Genomic DNA, 22,980 nt, shown 5'->3' with positions numbered 1-22,980 from the left:
GCGACACGCCACGGGGACAGGGTCAAGTTCTAGGTCTCCTGGGCTGTCTGGCACAATGATAACCAAGGAGGAGAGCACGGAGGAGGAGAGAAACAGCATCTGGCTCTGGGGTAAAAAGTTTTCAGAGAGGGGAGTCTAAATGCCTTAGATGTTTTCGAAGCGAAGTGTTCTTTGCATTGGCGTCTTATTTTTTGTTGTTGTTGTTATTCAAGTTGCTCTTGTTCCTAAATGTTTTGAAGAAACCTCCTGTTCTCTGCCAAGAAAACTATAGCCGACCTACTGACATGGCTATATTTAGGTTATAACCTCCCTCGGGAGTTGAGAACGGGGTTTCACACCCAGTTACAAGATCTGTTAAAGACAGAGCTGACAAAATGAGCACAATGGGAATCTCTTTATCTGATATGGCGGTAGAAAAATCAGATCAGTGCTCTTTTCCTTGCTGCAAAAGGGCAGCTTGGCTCAGCTTCTAGGTGCTACCCCACCCCCTCCCCCCAAGTAAAAGGAAGCAGAACTGGTCTGTCTACCAGCTGCCCTGGTGGCCGCTGTGTGCTTGCTGAGACCCAGCCATAGACCCAGTTCTAGTTTCCTTCCTTCTGGGAGGCAATCTTAGCACCTCTGCTCAGGCCTCGAGCAGGGGTGAAATTCGACAGCACGTTCCAGGATTCTGACCTGAGCCTTTGAAAACAAAACAAAACAAAACTCATTTCCCTCCCATAATTTGAAGGCAGCTTAGTCCTGCCCCTGTCCTTCGGGGGCTGTGAGCAAGAGCCCCGTTCCCCCCTAGTGACTGCTGCCGTGAGCTGTTGTCAAGGCTGCGCGTCCCACAGGGCGGCGCCTCGTGGTAAGTACGCGGCACGTGTGTCGTTCCGCCTTTCCCACCTACCTGATGTTATTTTCACTTTCAGCCATTTTTTCAGGCACTCCGGATGGACAAACCGCAGGCTTCCCACGCAGCCGCACGGCTCCACGAGGGGGCTGGCGGGGGAACCCCCAGCTATCTGACAGATGCGACACAAGTCTCCCTCCTCCTCGGACTCCTCCTCCAGGAGACTAAGTGGAAAACAAGCCCTTGTCACCAGGAGTCTACACGTTTGCAGTTTCCACAAATACCAGTTCCCAGAGCGTAGGGTGGGACGGGGAGGAAAACGGAGCCATCACCCCCCACCCCGGCCCCGCCGCCCCCATGCCTTCCTGGGGGCTAACTCACTGCTCCCTCTGACCCTGCTGAAGATTCTTCCCGGTAAGATGGTTACTGATAACAGGGTCAGGGATTCTTTTTCTTTTCTTTCTTTTTTTTTTTAGGCCACAGCAGGCAGGTGGTAGAGGTATTTTTAATTTTTTTAAATTTCCTTTTTTTTTTAGGCCACACCCCGCAGCATGTGGGATCTTAATTCCCTCCCCGGGGATCGAAGCCCGCCCCCGCTGTAGTGGAAGCGCGGAGTCTAAACCACTGGACCATCAGGGAAGTCCTTAGGTTCACGGACTCTTAAGTCAGGCTCCTCCGCAGTTATTGATCCGTGTGAGCGAACCAGGAGCACCAGCGCTCCTATCACACATCCGAAGGTTGGGAAAGAGCTCCAGAGGGAAACTGAGCCAGAGGCTAGAAACTTTTCTCCCCGTACCCGCCAGGGCCTGGCTTTGAGGTTTGCTTCTAAAACTTGTGAGTTTGATGACTTTGGACAAGGTGCTTGAGCTTCCCAGGTCTCTGTTTCCTCATGCGTAAAGCCATGATAATCCGACTACTGCTACCCACTTACAGGGTCATGGGGCAGCCTGGAGCGGGTGAACCTGCTGTGCAGACAATAAAGTGCACCTGGAGTCTGGTAAAGGATCGGCGTGTGGAGACCACTCAGTAGATGTTGGTTGGGATGAGTGAACCAGTGAACTTGGACGTGAACTTACCAGTAACTCAACCCTTGCCAATAAATTATGCCAACATTCCAGAATATAAGCTGCTGGAATGTGATGAAGATGGAATTAATGAAAATGTAAGCAAACATATTTTTGTCTCATAAATGGTGAGTCAAGAATAGCTGGTCGATGTTTCTGTAGGGAGGCTTTTGAGGAATCTAAGGCTAATTTTTTGTTGTTTAGAATCCTCATGGGCCTAGGGACTCTCTGGTCAAGGAAAGCAAAACTGGCTAGAGACGAAAATCAAAGGAGAGGAAGAAATGGACATTACTCTGGATATAGGAGTGTATGCTCAGTGTCTTAGAAGAGTTTTCTCCCCAAGAAAGGGAAGTTCAATGAAAAGGAACAGAATTATACTATCTCATGGTGGACACAAACAAAAGAAGAGATATGCCATGTTTATCAAAGAAAGACTCAATGTCTGCAAGATGTCAGTTCTCCCCCAAATAATCTGTAGATTCAATGCAATTCCAATGAATATCCCCAAAAGCTGATTTTTAAATGTATATAGTCAAGGACTCTTAAGGAACAAAGTGGGGAGGGAGGCTTTTGCACTTATAAACTTATAAAGCTTCAGTCATTGAGATGGTGTGCCTTAGGGAAAGACAAAAAAAAAAACAAAAAAAACACAACAGAACAGAACAGAGCCCTGAGACAGACTTATACATATATAGTTTGTTATATGACAGATGTGGCTCTGCAGGGGAAAGATCCTGGGACAACTTGGTATTCACAATGCATACCTCACACCACATATTAAACATCACACTTAAGTCCAAAATTCATTTCACATGAAGTCCTAAGCGTGCACAGGAAAACTGTAGAGATTTTGGAAGAAAATAGGAAGAATGTCATGATGACCCCAGGTTAGCGAAGGATTTCTTAATCAAGACAACAAGATACAAATCACAATCCGTAAAGAAGATGGATACAGTTGGCTACATTAAAATTAAGAATTTATTTTCATTAAAAAACATCAAGAAAGAGGAGAGACAAACTACAAATTGAGAAAAGATATTTCCAACACATAACTGTCAAAGAATCAGATTAATAGCCAGACTATATAAAGGATTTTTAAAATAAAAGAAAAATATTCTAAAAGAAAAATGGGCAGAAGACATAGATAAGCATTTTGTAGAAGAAGAAATAGAAATGGTCGTTTAACATCTAAAAGAGCCAACAGGGACTTCCCTTGTGGTCCAGTGGTTAAGACTCCTTGCTCCCAATGCAGGGGACACAGGTTCGATCCCTGATCAGGGAACTAAGATCCCGTATGCCACACAACGTGGCCAAAAAATTTTTTAAAAGAGCCAGCAGAACACCTAACCTTATTAACAGTCATGAAAATGTAAATTAAAGCCACGGTATCATTTTACTCCCATGCGACTGGTGACAATGTGTAAAGCCAATCAGTACAAGTGCTGACAGGATGGACAACAGTATACATCACTGTTGAGACAGTACATTGGCATTACTTGTATGGTGGAAGCTGTGCTACCCGCCAGGACAGCAAGTCCACTCCTGCATAAATATCCCAGAGAAGGGCTTCCCTGGTGGCACAGTGGTTGAGAATCTGCCTGCCAATGCAGGGAACACGGGTTCGAGCCCTGGTCTGGGAAGATCCCATATGCCGCGGAGCAACTAGGCCCGTGAGCCACAACTACTGAGCCTGCGCCTCTGGAGCCTGTGCTCCGCAACAAGAGAGGCCGCGATAGTGAGAGGCCCGCGCACCGCGATGAAGAGTGGCCCCCGCTGCCACAACTAGAGAAAGCCCTCGCACAGAAACGAAGACCCAACACAGCCAAAAAAATTAATTAATTAATTAAAAAAAAAATACCCCAGACTGGTTGGAACCAAAAGGCTGATGATTAAAAAAAAAAAAAAAATATCCCAGAGAACTCTTCCCATGTGCACCAGGAGACGTTTACAAGAATGTTCATGCAGCACTGTGTACAGAAAACAGTAAAGGACCCGAATGTCCATCGACAGGAGGATGGCGAAATTGTCTGTAGTGGTGAAAGCAAATGCATTAAAGCCCAAAAATATCAACCAGGATGCATCTGGCTAACGATGTAAGGGGAAAAAGCAAGTCACAGAAGAACAGATATTCCATTTCTAGGGAGTTCAAAAATAATAGTAACATTTCCACAGAATTCAAAAATATATACAATGTGTTGTTTGGGAATACATATGCTCATATGGTGAAGCCATAAAGCATAAAAACTTCCAACAACAAGAAACTAAAAAGCAAAGGAATGATAATTGCAATGCAAGAATGATTTCCAGAGGGTTTAGGGGGTTGGGAGGGAGGAGATGAAGGAGAGAGATGAGGAGATAGGGTGAGTGAGGGGCTCCCAAGCTCCAGTGATGTTCTGTTCGCTGGAAGGTGGGCACAGGGATGCCCGGGTTTTGTTCTGCTTCTAATTCTCTAGCGTGTGCGTATGTTATATGCTTATTTGTATGTATCAAGCTAACGAATCAAGCGAAAATTTTAAAGAGTATAAGTGGCATTGAGAAATGGGCTTGAAATCTTAAAATAAGGCATATTATAAAATATGAACCAATGTTTACTAAAAATTGCATTTATATGCAAAGATGAAAGACTGGAAAGAGTTTTTCACAGTGCTTTTCTCTGGATTATAGGGTTATTGGTGATTTTTCTTTTAAGTTTATATTTTTAATATTTCCTAAAATGAATATTTTTGAAATAATAAGAAAAGCATAAGGTTTATTGTATACAGAAAAAAGAGAGTATCTGATAAACAAAGTACACAAATAGTAGCTGTTTAATGCATTACTACACCTAGAAGTGGCTGCATTTTTAAAAGAAGTCATTTTTAGCCCAAAGGCATTGCTTTGGGATGGTGGAAGTCCAGACCCCTGGCAAGTGGGTTTGAAGAGTATTTTTGGGTAGGTGAGGATGGATGGGTGCTGAGACCTTTTGGCCCTTAACCCTGGGTCAGTCTTTTGGTAGTTTGTTTGATATGGAAAAAAAAAGGTGCTGTTAACAAGGAAATTACTTCATTCCTGCAGTCGGATGATAGACAGGAGTGTGTGAGCATTCTAAGTCGTATCTTTTCCTCCTTTTTGCATTCAAATTCATTGCCATGGAATTTTCCCACTTACAGATGAATATCAATGGGATGATTAATGACCCAATGAGCCATACTAACACAAAAAAAGGGCTCGCATTCAAAGAATCACTTTCCAGATCAGTAAGCCAATATCAGGGCATGGTAACACCTATCATAAATTAAATGGTCAAATCCTGACATGGTGTTTAATGACAGCTTTAAAAAGTATTGCATTTCATAGTTGTGAAATATCCCAAAATCATCTCACAAGAAAGGAGAGATCAAAGAAAAGAGCAATTCAGAAAAGATCTTATTTCTCTCTTTCTTGTGCATGAGAAGCAGCACATAAAATGGAAGCAGTGGTCACCCCAGCGTGGCCCTTCAGAGAACTGAGGTAGCTATGGCAACTGTTTGAGACCAGCCTTTTAGTTTGGAAGGTTCAAATTCTAGAACTGTTGGTTGGATTTGCGCAGAGCTCATGGGGGAGAGCTGGTGAACTTCCAAGTGCTGAATGGCTCCTTCTCTGGGGAGATAACAACCATTTCGTAAAAAATCTTGGTTCCTAATTGCTAGGGGGAAAGGGAAGCCCTATGTAGAAGTCAGAAACCCTTGGGACTTCCCTGGCAGTTCAGTGGTTAAGACTCCATGCTTCCACTGCAGGGGGCACGGGTTCGATCCCTGGTCCGGGAACTAAGAAACCGTAAGCTGCAAGGTGCGGCCAAAAACAAAAAAGCAAACCCCAAAACCCTTATATTTGGCAAACTTGCCTTTTATTTTCTTTGTTTTTAAAATTTTTATTTATTTTTTATTGGAGTATAGTAGCTTGTCTTTCTTAAAGTTATGGTATTCAAGGAAAAAAACACTTTGGGAATACTGAAGAAGTTGGGCTGAAAAACCGAACATTTCTTTGTAGAGACATATTTTAAAAGCAACAAACTAGACAATTTTCTTGAAAGAAGAAATCATTAAAATGTCAAGGAAGGGCCTCCCTTGACTTAGAATCCCCATGACCCTTTAAGGAAAGCACTGCTTATTTTGGCATTAGAGAAATAGAATTTAGAAATATATATGTATATTCATATAATTATGAAAACTCCTCACCTTTCTTGTAATTTCTTGAGTTTCTCAGGGTCTGCCTTTGTTTTAGTGGCTTCCTTTTCATCGGTGACGCCAGGGACCTCCATTCTGCTCCCATTGTCATTTTGATTTGGGAACTCAGACACTGCCAAGAAAGTAAAAGGTATATTTTCTTGTAGGGACCTGGGCACATGCAAGTGGCCTTGTAAATTCGTTCCTGATGGAGAGGAGCTGGAAGACTCCACCAAGGACAAGCTGCTTTGAGGATTTAGTAAGAGATCTTCTGTATGTAATGGAGCCTCCTGAGATTGGCTTGTTAAAGTAATATCTTCTGCTCCCCTGACATCAAATTCATGCACACTGTTTACAGGAAAATAACTGTGGTTTTCAGCACTGGCAAATAGATTCCTATTTCTAATGGGAGACAGTGGTTGACGAACATTAAACCTGGAGCTTCCCTCCGAGTCTGAACTGGGAGCTAAGGTAGATGATGTGGACAGGTCTATTGGAGTATCGTCTCTCAGAGCAGAATGCATGAATGATCCTGGAGTGTTATAGGATGAATTCATTGATGATCTTGGAGCTGTTGGTCTACCAGCAAGAAAACAGCCAAGAGGATTATTAGAATCACTTAAATGGGCTTGCCAATCTCTTTCATAGTCATGGGTTCCAGGCCTGTCTTCCACAGAAGTACCATCACGAAATACATTTTCAGCATTAAGGTCATCCTCCAGACTGCTTTCGGACTTGGTGTCCCATGAATGAAAGGTCTTCTCATTTTCACTGCCACTGCTGTCTTTCTCTTTAGCAGACCCCCCATCAGGCTGCCCAGGGTTTTGGAATATCCCTTGCCAGATGGAAGGCTGCTCTGGCACTAGCTGCATTGCACTGCTAATTCGTAATGAGCCATGACTAGACTCACTTCTTCTTACAGAATTCGCTCTGCAATTTGCAGGATTTTCTTCAAAACTTTTATTTTTGGCCCGAGTGGCCAATGTCCCAAGAAATCTACTTCTCTTATGATTGGAAGGAGAACGGGGCGGGTGCATACCAGCCAACAAAAGTTCTTCCTCTACATGGGTTTCCTCTTCAGTATCATCATTTTCTCCTCCAGAGTTTGAGGATAAAACGGAATAAAAATCTTCATCTCTGAACCGAAACATCATTCTTCTTGGCCCTCCCAAGGTGGTAGTTACGAGTGGTGGCCCCAAGGACTCGGTCAACTCTTGAGGACTGTTTGTTCCTTGGAAGGCCTGGGATAGGGCTGGGTGCGGTTCCTTCTGGGAGAGAGCACTCAGGTCTCTTTTTTTGGCTCTCTCGGGGGTATTCTCCATCACCGTTATTAGCTGTGAGGATGGGACCAAGTTTCTTCTCTCTCGAGTTGGCCTCTTCAGCTTGGTGTCACTTGCCCACATTGGACCTTCTTGTTGAACGATTGGATCTGTATTGAGAAAAGATAAGCTTATCATTTTACTGTAGGTGCTCACAGATGAGAGACCTCTAACACCAAGGGTGAGGGTCCCATAAGGCAATAAACAAGCCCTGGAGAGGAAAACGGGCATGGTTAAAATGACTGGAGGTACTAAAGGAGTACAGGAGAGTTAGTTTCAGTTTACCGCGTATGAACTCTCTTTTGTTTTTGTTTCTTTTTTTTTTTTTGACTGTGCCATGTGGCATGCGTGATCTTGGTTCCCTGACCAGGGATCGAACGCTTGCCCTTTGCAATGGCAGCACCGAGTCTTAACCACTGGACCGCCAGGGAAGTCCCTATGAACTCTCTTTTGTACACTTGTGGAGCTCAGGTTGGTCCTGGGGCAGCACAGTGACCCTGAGGATACAGATCCTTTCTGCAGAAGCTCTGGGAAGACTGTCCAGCCCCGCGTCAGTCAGGGCTGATGATGGGTAAAATCTCTCAAATGATGGTTTTCATACCAGTATTTACAGAAGGAAAACCAACAAACACTCCAGGAATGACAACTACAAAACCCACCAGTGCTTTCTCATCCCAATTTGTTCAACATACATTCAGGACACTCCTGCTTCACATACAGCTTTACAAAACATTAAGAAATGTACAGTCTACTCTGGCAGATTGGGAGGAAGGCTCTAGAAGCCGCTGCCCAGTTAAATTGATGATCGTGGTTACCTTTACTACTCAGTGCAAATAAAAATCATAACCCTCTGATGAAATCATGATCTCCTCTTTGTCACTAGCCCCTAGTGAGTTTGTAACCTCTGACCGTGATAGAATTCCTCTCCGTTGCCCCCTGAATCTAAAGTATGAGGAGATGTAGAAAGAGGAGAGAGGTCAAGTGCCCAAAGGGGTAGGAATGTCTATTGGTGAAATGGTTTGGTCAAAACTTGCCTTATAAAAATAATGCATAAGCACTATTGAGAGCACCATGCTAATTGTGTTACATGCACACAGTTAGGCTCACAACCCTGTGGAACAGGTGCCACAATCACACCACGTCATAAGTGAGAGCACCAAGGCTTAGGAAGTCACATAAGTTGCCCAAGATCCTATGTCCAGTAAGTGATGGAGTGAACATTTCAACTCAGATCTGCCTGATGCTTCAGTTTGTAACCACTACCCTGCATTACTCCTGAAGACACTGACTGGACTAACAATTTCCTTGTAAAAACAAGAATCCACTTCATTCATAGTGTGTGTGCTGTTGAGGGTTTTTACCCTCTCAATGTGGATAGGACACTGGACCTACTTCTCTGATTCCACTCTGCTGTGTTCCCTCCTGCCACTGGCCACCCCCCTCTGCTCCCCCCTCTGCTATCCTATAGGATCTGGTGAGGCGCTGCCATCCTTATCGTTCGGTTCCCAAAGCGGTTCACCCTGTAGAGTGGACAGGACTCCACAGCCTCGACAAGGCCTGTGTGGTAACAGCTCAAGCAGGTGAAACGCAAGTCCTCCAAGCGTCTGGCCTAGCCGAAGACCAAGTCAATACAGACTCGCTCTAGTGGAGGCGCCTCTCAGGGGGGCAGCAGTCTGCGTCTCCAACATCCTGATACTCCATAAGCCTCCTTTTATTGTTAACTGCATGGGACACTCAGGGACGCAGTGAGAATCTTTACTCATCGGCTCTTCTAGAAACCAGTTAAGCTTTCTTATCAGGCCCCTCCCAGGTTTTTATAAACCCCAGTAAGAGACGTAGCAGTGATTCTAGGATGCTCTGGGCATCTGGCTGTGGATGTAAAGGATTGGAGCTGTGTGTCCACCCAGGCTGGGCTGATGGCATTTTAAGGAACAAATGCTTCTATGTGACAATCTGAATTCTCTCTCTCTCTATCTATATATATATATATATTTTTTTTTTTTTTTGGAGAAAAAATGATATGCAGGATTCGGAAGTGTAGGCTTTGGTTAATTTTTTTTAATTTAATTTAATTTATTTTTTTATACAGCAGGTTCTTATTAGTCATCCATTTTATACATATCAGTGTATACATGTCAATCCAAATCTCCCAATTCATCACACCACCACCACCAGCCCCTGCTGCTTTCCCCCCTTGGTGTCCATACATTTCTTCTCTACATCTGTGTCTCTGTTTCTGCCCTGCAAACTGGTTCATCTGTACCATTTTTCTAGGTTCCACATATATGCGTTAATATACGATATTTGTTTTTCTCTTTCTGACTTACTTCACTCTGTATGACAGTCTCTAGATTCATCCATGTCTCTACAAATGACCCAATTTCGTTCCTTTTTATGGCTGAGTAATATTCCATTGTATATATGTACCACATCTTCTTTATCCATTCGTCTGTCGATGGGCATTTAGGTTGCTTCCATGACCTGGCTACTGTAAATAGCGCAGCAATGAACATTGGGGTGCATGTGTCTTTTTGAATTATGGTTTTCTCTGGGTATACGCCCAGTAGTGGGCTTGCTGGGTCATATGGTAATTCTATTTTTAGTTTTTTAAGGAACCTCCATACTGTTCTCCATAGTGGCTGTATCAATTTACATTCCCACCAACAGTGCAAGAGGGTTCCTTTTTCTCCACACCCTCTCCAGCATTTGTTGTTTGTAGATTTTCTGATGATGCCCATTCTAACTGGTGTGAGGTGATACCTCATTGTAGTTTTGATTTGCATTTCTCTAATAATTAGTGATGTTGAGCAGCTTTTCATGTGCCTCTTGGCCATCTGTATGTCCTCTTTGGAGAAATGTCTATTTAGGTCTTCCGCCCATTTTTTGATTGGGTTGTTTGTTTTTTTTAATATTGAGCTTCATGAGCTGTTTATGTATTTTAAAGATTAATCCTTTGTCCATTGATTCATTTGCAAATATTTTCTCCCATTCTGAGCATTGTCTTTTCGTCTTGTTTGTAGTTTCCTTTGCTTTGCAAAAGCTTTTAAGTTTCATTGGGTCCCATTTGTTTATTTTTGTTTTTATTTCCATTCCTCTAGGAGGTGGGTCAAAAAAGATCTTGCTGTGATTTATATCAAAGAGTGTTCTTCCTATGTTTTCCTCTAAGAGTTTTATAGTGTCTGGTCTTACATTTAGGTCTCTAATCCATTTTGAGTTTATTTTTGTGTATGGTGTTAAGGAGTGTTCTAATTTCATTCTTTTACATGTAGCTGTCCAGTTTTCCCAGCACCACTTATTGAAGAGACTGTCTTTTCTCCATTGTATATCCTTGCCTCCATTGTCATAGATTAGTTGACCATAGGTGCGTGGGTTTAGCTCTGGGCTTTCTATCCTGTTCCATTGATCTATGTTTCTGTTTTTGTGCCAGTACCATATTGTCTTGATTACTGTAGCTTTGTAGTATAGTCTGAAGTCAGGGAGTCTGATTCCTCCAGCTCTGTTTTTTGCCCTCAAGACTGCTTTGGTTATTCGGGGTCTTTTGTGTCTCCATACAAATTTTAAGATTTTTTGTTTTAGTTCTGTAAAAAGTGCCACTGGTAATTTGATAGGGATTGCATTGAATCTGTAGATTGCTTTGGGTAGTATAGTCATTTTCACAATATTGATTTTTCCAGTCCAAAACATGGTATATCTCTTCATCTGTTGGTATCATCTTTAATTTCTTTCAACAGTGTCTTATAGTTTTCTGCATACAGGTCTTTTGTCTCCCTAGGTAGTTTTTTTCCTAGGTATTTTATTCTTTTTGTTGCAATGGTAAATGGGAGTGTTTCCTTAATTTCTGTTTCAGATTTTTCATCATAGTGTATAGGAATGCAAGAGATTTCTGTGCATTAATTTTTTATCCTGCAACTTTACCAAATTCATTGATTAGCTCTAGTAGTTTTCTGGTGACATCTTTAGGATTCTCTATGTATAGTATCATGTAATGTGCAAACAGTGACAGTTTTACGTCTTCTTTTCCAATTTGTATTCCTTTTATTTCTTTTTCTTCTCTGATTGCCGTGGCTAGGACCTCCAAAACTATGTTGGATAATAGTGGTGAGAGTGGACATCCTTGTCTTGTTCCTGATCTTAGAGGAAATGCTTTCAGTTTTTCACCATTGAGAATGACGTTTGCTGTGGGTTTGTCGTATATGGCCTTTATTATGTTGAGGTAGGTTCCCTCTATGCCCACTTTCTGGAGAGTTTTTATCATAAATGGGTGTTGAATTTTGTCAAAAGCTTTTTCTGCATCTATTGAGATGATCATATGATTTTTTTAAAATAAATTTATTTATTTATATTTAGCTGTGTTGGGTCTTCGTTTCTGTGCGAGGGCTTTCTCCAGCTGCGGCGAGCGGGGGCCACTCCTCACCGCGGCGCGCAGGCCTCTCACTATCTCGGCCCCTCTCGTTGCAGAGCACAGGCTCCAGACGTGCAGGCTCAGCAGTTGTGGCTCACGGGCCCAGTTGCTCTGCAGCATGTGGGATCTTCCCAAACCAGGGCTCGAACCCGCATCCCCCGCATTGGCAGGTGGACTCTCAACCACTGCGCCACCAGGGAAGCCCGATCATATGATTTTTATTCTTCAATTTGTTAATATGGTGTATCACATTGATTGATTTGCGTATATTGAAGAATCCTTGAATCCCTGGGATAAATCCCACTTGATCATGGTGTATGATCCTTTTAATGTGTTGTTGGATTCTGTTTGCTAGTATTTTGTTGAGGATTTTTGTATCTATATTCATCAGTGATATTGGTCTGTAATTTTCTTTTTTTGTAGTATCTCTGTCTGGTTTTGGTATCACGGTGATGGTGGCCTCATAGAATGAGTTTGGGAGTGTTCCTGCCTCTGCAATTTTTTGGAAGAGTTTGAGAAGGATGGGTGTTAGCTCTTCTCTAAATGTTTGATAGAATTCACCTGTGAAGCCATCTGGTCCTGGACTTTTGTTTGTTGGAAGATTTTTAATCACAGTTTCAATTTCATTACTTGTGATTGGTCTGTTCATATTTTCTATTTCTTCCTGGTTCAGTCTTGGAAGGTTATACCTTTCTAAGAATTTGTCCATTTCTTCCAGGTTGTCCATTTTATTGGCATAGAGTTGCTTGTAGTAGTCTCTTAGGATGCTTTGTATTTCTGCGGTGTCTGTTGTAACTTCTCCTTTTTCATTTCTAATTTTATTGATTTGAGTCCTCTCCCTCTTTTTCTTGATGAGTCTGGCTACTGGTTTATCAATTTTGTTTATCTTCTCAAAGAACCAGCTTTTAGTTTTATTGATCTTTGCTATTGTTTTCTTTGTTTCTATTTCATTTATTTCTGCTCTGATCTTTATGATTTCTTTCCTTCTGCTAACTTTGGGTTTTGTTTGTTCTTCTTTCTCTAGTTCCTTTAGGTGTAAGGTTAGATTGTTTATTTGAGATTTTTCTTGTTTCTTGAGGTAGGCTTGTATAGCTATAAACTTCCCTCTTAGAACTGCTTTTGCTGCATCCCATAGGTTTTGGATTGTCGTGTTTTCATTGTCATTTGTCTCTAAGTATTTTCTGATTTCCTCTTTGATTTCTTCAGTGATCTCTTGGTTATTTAGTAACGTATTGTTTAACCTCCATGTGTTTGTGTTTTTTACGTTTTTTCCCCCGTAATTGATTTCTAATCTCATAGCGTTGTGGTCAGAAAAGATGCTTGATATGATTTCAGTTTTCTTAAATTTACTGAGGCTTGATTTGTGACCCAAGATGTGATCTATCCTGGAGAATGTTCCATGCACACTTGAGAAGAAAGTGTAATCTGCTGTTTGGGGATGGAATGTCCTGTAAATATCAATTAAATCTATCTGGTCCTTTGTGTCATTTAAAGCTTGTGTTTCCTTGTTAATTTTCTGTTTGGATGATCTGTCCATTGGTGTAAGTGAGGTGTTAAGGTCCCCCACTATTATTGTGTTGCTGTCAATTTCCCCTTTTACAGCTGTTAGCATTTGCCTTATGTATTGAGATGCTCCTATGTTGGGTGCATATATATTTATAATTGTTATATCTTTTTCTTGGATTGTTCCCTTGATCATTATGTAGTGTCCTTCCTTGTCTCTTGTAATAGTCTTTATTTTAAAGTCTATTTTATCTGATATGAGTATTGCTACTCCAGCTTTCTTTTGATTTCCATTTGCATGGAATATCTTTTTCCATCCCCTCACTTTCAGTCTGAATGTGTCCCTAGGTCTGAGGTGGGTCTCTTGTAGACAGCATATAGATGGGTCTTGTTTTTGTATCCATTCAGAAAGCCTGTGTCTTTTGGTTGGAGCATTTAATCCATTCACGTTTAAGGTAATTATCGATATATATGTTCCTATGACCATTTTCTTAATTGTTTTGGGTTTGTTTTTGTAGGTCCTTTTCTTCTCCTGTGTTTCCCACTTAGAGAAGTTCCTTTAGCATTTGTTGTAGAGCTGGTTTGGTGGTGCTGAATTCTCTTAGCTTTTGCTTGTCTGTAAAGGTTTTAATTTCTCCATCGAATCTGAATGAGATCCTTGCCAGGTAGAGTAATCTTGGTTGTAGGTTCTTCCCTTTCATCACTTTAAGTATATCATGCCACTACCTTCTGGCTTGTAGCGTTTCTGCTGAGAAATCAGCTGTTAACCTTATGGGAGTTCCCTTGTATGTTATTTGTCATTTTTCCCTTGCTGCTTTCAATAATTTTTCTTTGTCTTTAATTTTTGCCAATTTGATTACTGTGTGTCTCGGCATGTTTCTCCTTGGGTTTATCCTGTCTGGGACTCACTGCGCTTCCTGGACTTGGGTGGCTATTTCCTTTCCCATGTTAGGGAAGTTTTTGACTATAATCTCTTCAAATATTTTCTCTGGTCCTTTCTCTCTCTCTTCTCCTTCTGGGACCCCTATAATGCGAATGTTGTTGTGTTTAATGTTGTCCCAGAGGTCTCTTAGGCTGTCTTCATTTCTTTTCCGTCTTTTTTCTTTATTCTGTTCCACAGCAGTGAATTCCACCATTCTGTCTTCCAGGTCACCTATCCGTTCTCCTGCCTCAGTTATTCTGCTATTGTTTCCTTCTAGTGTATTTTTCATTTCAGTTATTGTGTTGTTCATCTCTGTTTGTTTGTTCTTTAGTTCTTCTAGATCTTTGTTAAACATTTCTTGCATCTTCTCAATCTTTGCCTCCATTCTTCTTCTGAGGTCCTGGATCATCTTCACTATCATTATTCTGAATTTTTTTTGTGGAAGTTTGACTATCGCCACTTCATTTAGTTGTTTTTCTGGGGTTTTATCTTGTTCCTTCATCTGGTACATAGCCCTCTGCCTTTTCATCTTGTCTGTCTTTCTGTGAATGTGGTTTTTGTTTCACAGGCTGCAGGATTGTAGTTCCTCTTGCTTCTAGAGATGAAATTTTCTATACAATGGTAGAGTCAACGATATTTGGTGCCAAGATCTTAAGGTCCGTCTCACTTTTTTGCAAAAATTTCCTCCCAATTTGTTGTAGTGTTATCACTGTCCCTTCATGGTCACCAGCTGAAACCGTGCAAGTCAGATTGGGACTTGAACCCACGAGCCGGGACTTGAACCCAGCCAAAATCCAGATTGGGACTTGAACCCACAGTCCTTTAACTGAGATCACACACCTAGTCTCATGACTTAAAGAAGCTCAGGTTCTTGATGTCTCATCACAGAAAGAATTCAGTGAGAGACGAATTACTTTTTGTTTTGAATGTGATGAAGAGCCTCAGAGATTAGCTAACAAGTGCTGGGACCTGAATCTTCTGGCTGTTCCCTGAATGCACCTGAGCCCCCTCTGCCCTGAGCCTGTTTAGGTCAGGCTTTGGGAGACCCCTAACGGGCAAAAGAATCAGCTAGAGCAGCTTCTGAAACTCAGAAACTGGAAACAGCAGGAACCATAGCTTATTTCACAAAAGCCACCGAGCTGTCACTTGGTGACACTGGCTTCTGGGGCAGGAGAAGTCGCAGGCTAAGTGCTGTCCTGCAGCTCCTGTGGATTCTGGAAACACCCTGGGAATACATCTCCACCCTTTCTTGTCATCACAACGGCCTTCCTCTTTAAAAATTCAATCCCTTATGTGTTTGTGTATGTGTATGTGTGTGTGTGTGTGTGTGTACGTGTATGTGTGTGTTTCCCCTAAAGGTGGTAGACTGTGCTATTCTATATTTGTGCTATTTTAATCCTTTTTCTTGTGTCTATCAAATAGGGAGAAGATTTCGTAGCTCTAGGCCTGGGAATAAACACTCGATTGGGTAGACCAGGGATATGCTCTTCATAGACCAGGCCCTGCAGACATTGCTGAATGCCTCTCTGAGGACCTGCATGGGCTCCAGCCATGACTGGAGTGCCTGCCGTTTCCAGGAGTCCGACTAGGTGCAACCGAATGTTGTGGGTGCAGTGAGATGAAACCAGAAAAAGCATCTCTCTGCCCTAAGACTATGTCTTTGGTCTAGACTTCCGCATGTGCTTGACCAACAGTTTCGTCTGTTCTGACAGCCATAGATTTTTGTTTTCCTCTGGTTAAAAAAGTAGTCGATGTCCATTGTAGGAAATTTGGAAGACACAGAAGAGGATGAAGAAGAAATAAAAATCACCCAATATCCAAAACTCAGAAGACCATTGCTACTGTTCTGGAATTCAGAGGTGGGTTGCAAACTCAAGACCCCTGGGCTATTTTTATCCTGCATTTGTCTGCTGGCTCAATGTTTGAACACTGAGTTACCTGCCTTTAGGGGGAGCATGTCTGGTTCACCACAGGCCCCACAGCCCTTGTCATGTATTTCTCCTGCCATACCTGCCTGTTTCCTGAAGACATTTGAATTTACAACCCAGGGCTCTCTTATCTAGAAATATTGTCTTAAAAAACAAAATTGGGATATCTGGGTATATACAACTTTACGTCCCGCTTCCTTTCCCTAAATATTTTATTGTGAGCATTATCTCCTGCCGTTAATTGTGAAGAACACGATAATAATTATACTGCAAGGGTACATTATATAAAATATCATAATTTATACAACCCTTCTCCTATTGTTGGGTATATAGATTATTTTAAGTTTTTTTGCTGCCACAAATTACACTAGGATAGATGTCCTTGCTCATAACTCCTTGACTATATGTCTTATTTTCTTAGAATAGATTCATAGGAGTGGAATTGCAAGCTTTCTAAAGACTTTGACACATGTTGCCAAATTCCACTTTGTACCAGGTTACCCTACAGGTAGACTATGAAAGCATCTCCCATAACTGTGTCATCAGGAATGCATGCCAAGGCCTTGGCAAGCACCTGACACGTTAGTGCCCAGGAAATGTTAGTTATTAGTTTCACTACCAGTATTGAACATTATTTGAAAAAACCTTAGCCTAGCTAAGGTAGGCCAAATTTATCTCATGTAAGTTTACGTTCATCACTGGGTGAGCTTGAACTTTTTTTCCCCCCAAATTTTATTAGCCATCTGTATTTCTTCTTCTGTGAAATTGTCTGCTGTGCCTCTTCCCCAACTTTTCTATTAGGTATTTGTGTTTTTCTTATTGATTTGTAAGAGCTTTCTATGTATTACCTCTCTGGCCCATTTGCTTCGAGTCTCTCACTGGTACAGTTCAAACATCTGGCTCCTACTCCCACTTTTGCAAACCACTTAGAATGTGAAAAAAAAGGACTAAAGAGAGACGACTGAGGGAATAATTGGGGGAAGATAAGGAGTCCTGGTATAATAGAAAATTGGGACAAAATCTCAGGATCATGGAAGATGTCTTCTGGGTGCAGGTGGCGGATTAGATGAGCCTCCTGGGTCCAGGAACGTCTGATGCATAGGGAACCTCACCTTCAAATAACAGTCTACAGTTCACTGAGGACTGCTGGGGAGATGGCAGGAGAGAAACTAACAGGAGTTGAGTGCCCACTATAGTCAAGTCCTGGTCAGCATATTATTTCCTTTAGTTATTATAGCAATGCAGTGAGGTAGATATCATTATCCTTATTTTAAGACACGGGAACTGTAACCCAGGCTGGCTACTTGACCACCCAAGACTCCACCGCTGGGAGGAAGAAGAGCTGGAATTAGAAGTGAGGTCTGCCCTTCCCGACCGAAGGCATTAGATCACTGGGGGCCCGTGGACATCTAGTTGCTAGAGAGCCACATATGCTCTAATCGCCCCTAACGTCAAGCCATCCAAATACATGTTCTATATTTGCGTGTGTCCACCACAGTATAGATCTTATTTTTAAATAAAGGCTCCTGTGTTCATCGGGTGGCGAGGAAGTGTGATGCTCGGTGGCTTCCCCAAGGGGAAGAACAGGTCCTTGGCAAGGTGAGCTGCCAAGTATCCCTTTCCTTGAATCCCAAGGGGGGTCCTTAGGACCTGTTCCTCCTTTCCTTCTGCCACCGCAGGAGAGGACAACGTGGTTAGCGGAGCAGCGTGGCTTAGGCCTTGGGATGAACGCTCAAGATTGAAAGAGGAGGTATCCGCCAACCAGGGTTTTGAAATAAAGCGTATATTCGCTTCGATGTTATTTCTTACACGGTAAGATCTTGACGCCTTGGATCAGAGGGGAGAAGATTTCCGTGGGAGGTGAGTCGTCTGCCATCCACAGACCTCCCTATCCTTCCCTCCTGGGAAGTGGGCGGGAACTGTGGCCAGGTGAGACATCCCCGGGCTACAGACTGCCTCTCCCCCCCCCACCCCATCCCCCAACACCTCCCACCCACCACCCACATACCCTCTCCAGAAGCCTAACGGCGGGCACCCACTCCAAACCATGCACAGTCTCACTTATGGAGTAATGGCAGAGAAAATTAAAACTCCTCCCTGCCCTGCCTTTTCCCACCAGCCTCCCTTGGAGAAGGAAATTGGATCCAATAGTTTGCTTTTAAAGCCTTTTAAGTGTTTCACTGTAAGGTACACGCTCTTCATGTAAAAACCCAAGTGTCTAAAAACCACACGGAATTCACCAGGTTACAGCACAAGTCAGTCTCTCTGAGGACGGAGATGCACGAGCTGCAGGTCCTTACCTACTCCCCTGAGGGCTGGCGCCTTCCCCGGCAGCTGCAGTTTCTGTCTGCTTCTGTCCCCAGACGCTCTCGGGCTCTGCATTTCTGGGCTGACTGTCAGGTTTGGCCTCCTCTTCCTTGATAAAATCTGTGATGCCTGGGCTGCTGAAAGATGCAAAATCTTTTCAGTAATTTTTACAGGAAAACATCTTCTGTAGAAAGAATGCTCAAAGGGTGGGGAAGGCTTTTAAGAGAATAGACCCAGGAGGTCAGGGAAGAGCTGGATTTGAAATCTGTTTCTATGACCTTGTAGCCACGTGGGCTTGGACAAATCACTTCTGGAAGCCTCAGTTTCCCCACCTATGACATGGGAATAATAGTACCTACTTCACAAGGCTTTTATCACCATTAATCAGCACCCCTGACACCTGCAATGTGGAGTCTGTAGGGGGTGCTTCCTTTGGCTAAGAAGTTTCTAGCTTCCAATTCTTAGATGTTGGGATGGGCCTGTTGGTAAAACGGTCAAGAGCCTTTTACATTTGGGACACACAAGCCCTGCTCCCCACGCGTTCATCCAAGTTTGAATCACAGCCTACTTTACACCTGCATATTCATATCCTCAGGTTGTTTTTTTAGCAGCTAATCTGGCCTTCCAGAAAGGTTCCAAGCATCTGGGGACCATATACCCTTTCTCTTGCCTATGTGCTACCCACCACTGGGCTGGGATGATACACTCACAGGAAGATAGTAGCTGGAGCGCCAACTTGGATTGAGTTCCCAATATTTTTTTTTAAGGTTCACATTTTGAATTAGGTTGCTAATTAGTATGAATAATCTCAAGTTTCTTCCTCACATGTATTAAGTGTCAGTGCACGTGAGTTTAGGGAAAGAGTTTTGTTATTTTCCATGCATCTGTACAAGTTCTTGAGTTCACAGGCACTTAAATTGTGAATATCTAGATTAAATGCTTCCAGGAGAATTTGCTGGCTCATCCCCTTTTGGACAGTTCAGAAATTTCACAAATGGCCGTAGCCAGCAGGCAACGGGGGTAAAGCTGGGAAGGGTCCCTGAGTCGTGTGCGAGAGAACAGCCTTTCTTGGCACATGAAGACAACTGAATTTATGTTCCATGGTGTAAGCTGTGGTTGGGTGAATAGTTTTCATCCAGATTCAAGAAAGGAATGAACGCTCTCCTTGGCAGCCCGTGAAACCTCGTTTTAAACAGTGATTAGGTACTACCTACTTTCCCTGACAGGCCCTGGCAGGGGAAGGCAGTGGGTTCTGTGCTCTAAGACAGAGAAGATCGTGTTCCACAGGGAACTTACTAAAAGGGGGAGCTGCCAGTGGTGTGGGTTCCAGCTTAGGGCACGTCGGTGGAGCCCAGAGAGGTCGTGGGCATGACCAGAAAGGAGAAGAGAATCCTCCAGGAAATGAGATGGTGTAGGGTCGTGATTAGACAGGATCTCACTGACCAAGTGTGGGGAGAGAGGAGGAGGGCGAGAGAGAGGGATCAAGGGCTTTACACTAAGGGACCGGGCACGGGGGAAAGTGGGGAGGCACTTAGCCCCAGGAGCTGTGTTCCTCTGGTCCACAGGCTTCTCCCCATCACCTGAGGCCTCATTCCTGTCCAGCGCTCAGAAGTCAACAACTGCCTCCTGCCTAGCACCTGGCTGACCGGGAAGAAAGCAGCAGGGTTATTACTGAGGAGGAAACAGGGAGGATCAGGGAAGGGCCAGGCTTGGGGCACAGGCCAAGTCCAGTGCATGCTCAGGACCTGGCTCAAAGGTCCTCGTCCCAAGGATTTTACTCTGATTCCCAGCAGGATATTCAAATTTCCTTCACAGCCCAGGCAGCAGAACTTCACACTGCCTGCAGCCCCCTACTGCCCCCGCTCCACACCTGCACACCCTCGGGGGAGTGATCCTCCCTCCCAGAGGGGCTTTCTTCTTCAGCCTGCACTAGCTTGTGCCAGCCGGCAAGTCCCTGGAGGTCTGTTTCCAGTTTTAGGAGTCTGCTTTGGCCAGAACGTTCAGGGTCCTTAGGGCCTTTAGCATTTAAATATTCCACAATTGCCTCAGGTGTGTGTCTTTTCTCTCCAGCTAGACTGTAAGCTCCTTAAGGGTGAGGGCCCTGTCTTAGCCAGCCTGGGTGTTGCCTCAAATTCTACTGCAGGGCAAATAATAATCGCCTAGCATGATTTGCAGGCCTTGAGAAGATGTATTCAGCTGAAACTATGGGGAAATTCCAAAAGTAGAACCATTTTTTTTTTTCTTGTGCTGAACACCCAGGATGACTTAAGATAACAGGTTAGTCTGTTTTCTTGTTCAAAAAAAGTACTTTCTTCAAAGCGTCAAACCTCTTAAATGATTTCCAAAATGATTTCCATAACCCTGTCTCCTCTAATTGAGTTCTCAGCAAACTAAAGTAATAAAGCTGAAACACTAGAGGCTGTTTGACCAGGTCTGGCAGTGAAGAAAACACTGCTGGTCCTGTAAGCAGAATCCTCTGGCTTTGGGCAATTTGAATCTCAGTATCTGCAACTGTAAAATGGGAATATTCCTATCTTGTAGAGTTATTGTGAAGGTTAACAATAATGTATGTAAATGCTCTAACTCAGTGTCTGGTGCTTATTAGCTGCTAAAAATGGTAACTGCTGCTTCCACCATAAATAGTGATACTACTACTACTAATAATAATTGGGAATCTGAAGTCACTCCCCTGAGAGAACTGAATTTGACCAGAAATTTATTATTATGCAGGCTTTATAGGTTGAGAATAACTTATTCAGCAGCCTTTATTTCTGTGTTATTCTTGCTGACTCTCTCCCTTAATCCTGTTATAAAATCCAAAAGGCAAACAGCAACTTGTTTTTTATTATAATTTGTTCAACAAATACCCATGTGCCTTTGCTATGTAATAATCCAAGGGTTCACAGAGATGAGTAAGACATTTTGGCCTAAAGATTATAATCTAATTTGGCTGCACCACTGACTTCTTCCCTGTGATACGCTTTAGGTTCAGTGGAAAGCAAACTCCTGGGAATTATTCCTTCTTCTCCATCTGCAACTGAAGTTACGAATGAGGTGACCTAAGCTGCCTAGTTTGTATGTCCATGAATTCCGGTTCCTATTCACCTTACCCGCATCCAAAGTGAACCAAACCTCAGACCTTTGGGGCCTTTCTAAGATGGTCCTCACGGTGGCATGTTACATATATTAATCTGCAGGAAGACCAAGTTATATTTACACTGAAAGGTGAAATGTAACTTCCTCTCCAGGTAGGAGGACAGACGCTTTGCCTTACAGAGAACGGAGGGGGTTGTGTTCAGGAGTTTCATTGCCAGCCAACCTAACATCCTGAAGTTTGTAGGTGAATTTGGGGAAGACTGTGGCTTGCTTTGGGCACCATGAAGCCCACACCTTCTAGTGTCTGGGCAAAGGGATACCTCCAGTAGCAAAGAAACCAAACGGCTGTTTACATAGAAGGTGTCTGCCTCAGTTCTCTCTCTTTTTTTTAATAAGTTTATTTATTATTTATTTATTTATTTATTTTTGGCTGCATTGGGTCTTCATTGCTGCACGCGGGCTTTCTCTAGTTGCGGCAAGCGGGGGCTACTCTTCGTTGCGGTGCGTGGGCTTCTCATTGCAGTGGCTTCTCTTGCTGTGGAGCACGGGCTCTAGGTGCGTGGGCTTCAGTAGTTGTAGCACACGGGCTCAGTAGTTGTGGCTCGTGGGCTCTAGAGCGCAGGCTCAGTAGTTGTGGCGCACGGGCTTAGTTGCTCCGCGGCATGTGGGATCTTCCCAGACCAGGGCTCGAACCCGTGTCCCCTGCATTGGCTGGCGGATTCTTTTTTTTTTTTAACATCTTTATTGGAGTATAATTGCTTTACAGTGGTGTGTTAGTTTCTGCCTTATGACGAAGTGAATCAGCTATATGTATACATATATCCCCATATCTCCTCCCTCTTACGTCTCCCTCCCACCCTCCCTATCTCACCCCGCTAGGTGGTCACAAAGCACCGAGCTGATCTCCCTGTGCTATGCGGCTGCTTCCCACTAGCTATCTATTTTACATTTGGTAGGATATGTAAGTCCATACCGCTCTCTCACTTCGTCCCAGCTTACCCTTCTCCCTCCCCGTGTGGCAGGCAGATTCTTAACCACTGCACCACCAGGGTAGTCCTGCCTCCGTTCTCTTGACAGTGCTGGGACACTAATTGTTGACTGAATAGTTCTTAATTTGACCAGGAAAGGGAGAAAAAGGTAGAAACCTTCTATTTATACAAGACTCTGATGACTGAGAACCGAGTCCCTTTAACGGCCCACGTTAATTCCATGCACCTGATAATTGTTCCACCCCTCCCATCACCTGCCGTACACAGACACGGTTCTGGCTACACAAAGTTTGAAAAGAAAGGTGAAGAGAAAAAGACAATTCCTGAACCTTTACCGTCCCCCACACTATCTTCACTTCGATGCCCGGTGCCCAGGAGGTGCCAAGACTCTGCCTGAGATGCCTTTTGAAAAGATTCATTGCTTCTTTTAGATCGTG

General features: G+C 43.4%; 1 protein-coding gene and 1 long non-coding RNA gene across 7 annotated transcripts in view; one reads left to right on the top strand and one right to left on the bottom strand.

The window, feature by feature from the left end:
* The window catches only part of LOC309650998, a 38,769-nt gene extending 20,650 nt beyond the window's left edge, over positions 1-18,119 (top strand). For 2 of the 4 annotated variants that reach the window (XR_014257878.1, XR_014257880.1), the window contains 2 exons: positions 6,245-6,336; positions 15,646-17,686. This is a non-coding gene — a long non-coding RNA (uncharacterized lncRNA). Of the gene's footprint in view, positions 1-6,244; positions 6,351-15,645; positions 17,687-17,830 lie in introns of those variants that run through there. The other 2 variants (XR_014257877.1, XR_014257879.1) reach the window with 2 other exon arrangements.
* MARCHF10 (membrane associated ring-CH-type finger 10) overlaps positions 1-22,980 on the bottom strand; it is a 92,747-nt gene that overhangs the window by 20,891 nt on the left and 48,876 nt on the right. For 2 of the 3 annotated variants that reach the window (XM_082443120.1, XM_082443122.1), the window contains 3 exons: positions 18,452-18,595; positions 6,090-7,506; positions 887-1,053 (listed from right to left, as the gene is read on the bottom strand). In XM_082443120.1, coding sequence (XP_082299246.1) covers positions 887-1,053; positions 6,090-7,506; positions 18,452-18,595 — 1,728 coding nt within the window. The remainder of the gene's footprint in view (positions 1-886; positions 1,054-6,089; positions 7,507-18,451; positions 18,596-22,980) is intronic. The other variant, XM_082443121.1, reaches the window with a different exon arrangement.

This window comes from Balaenoptera physalus (assembly GCF_965194825.1).
Source record: "Balaenoptera physalus genome assembly, chromosome: 20".
Taxonomy (NCBI): domain Eukaryota; kingdom Metazoa; phylum Chordata; class Mammalia; order Artiodactyla; family Balaenopteridae; genus Balaenoptera; species Balaenoptera physalus.
The sequence above is the reverse complement of the archived record's forward strand: the minus strand, read 5'-3'. Positions and strand labels throughout refer to the sequence as shown.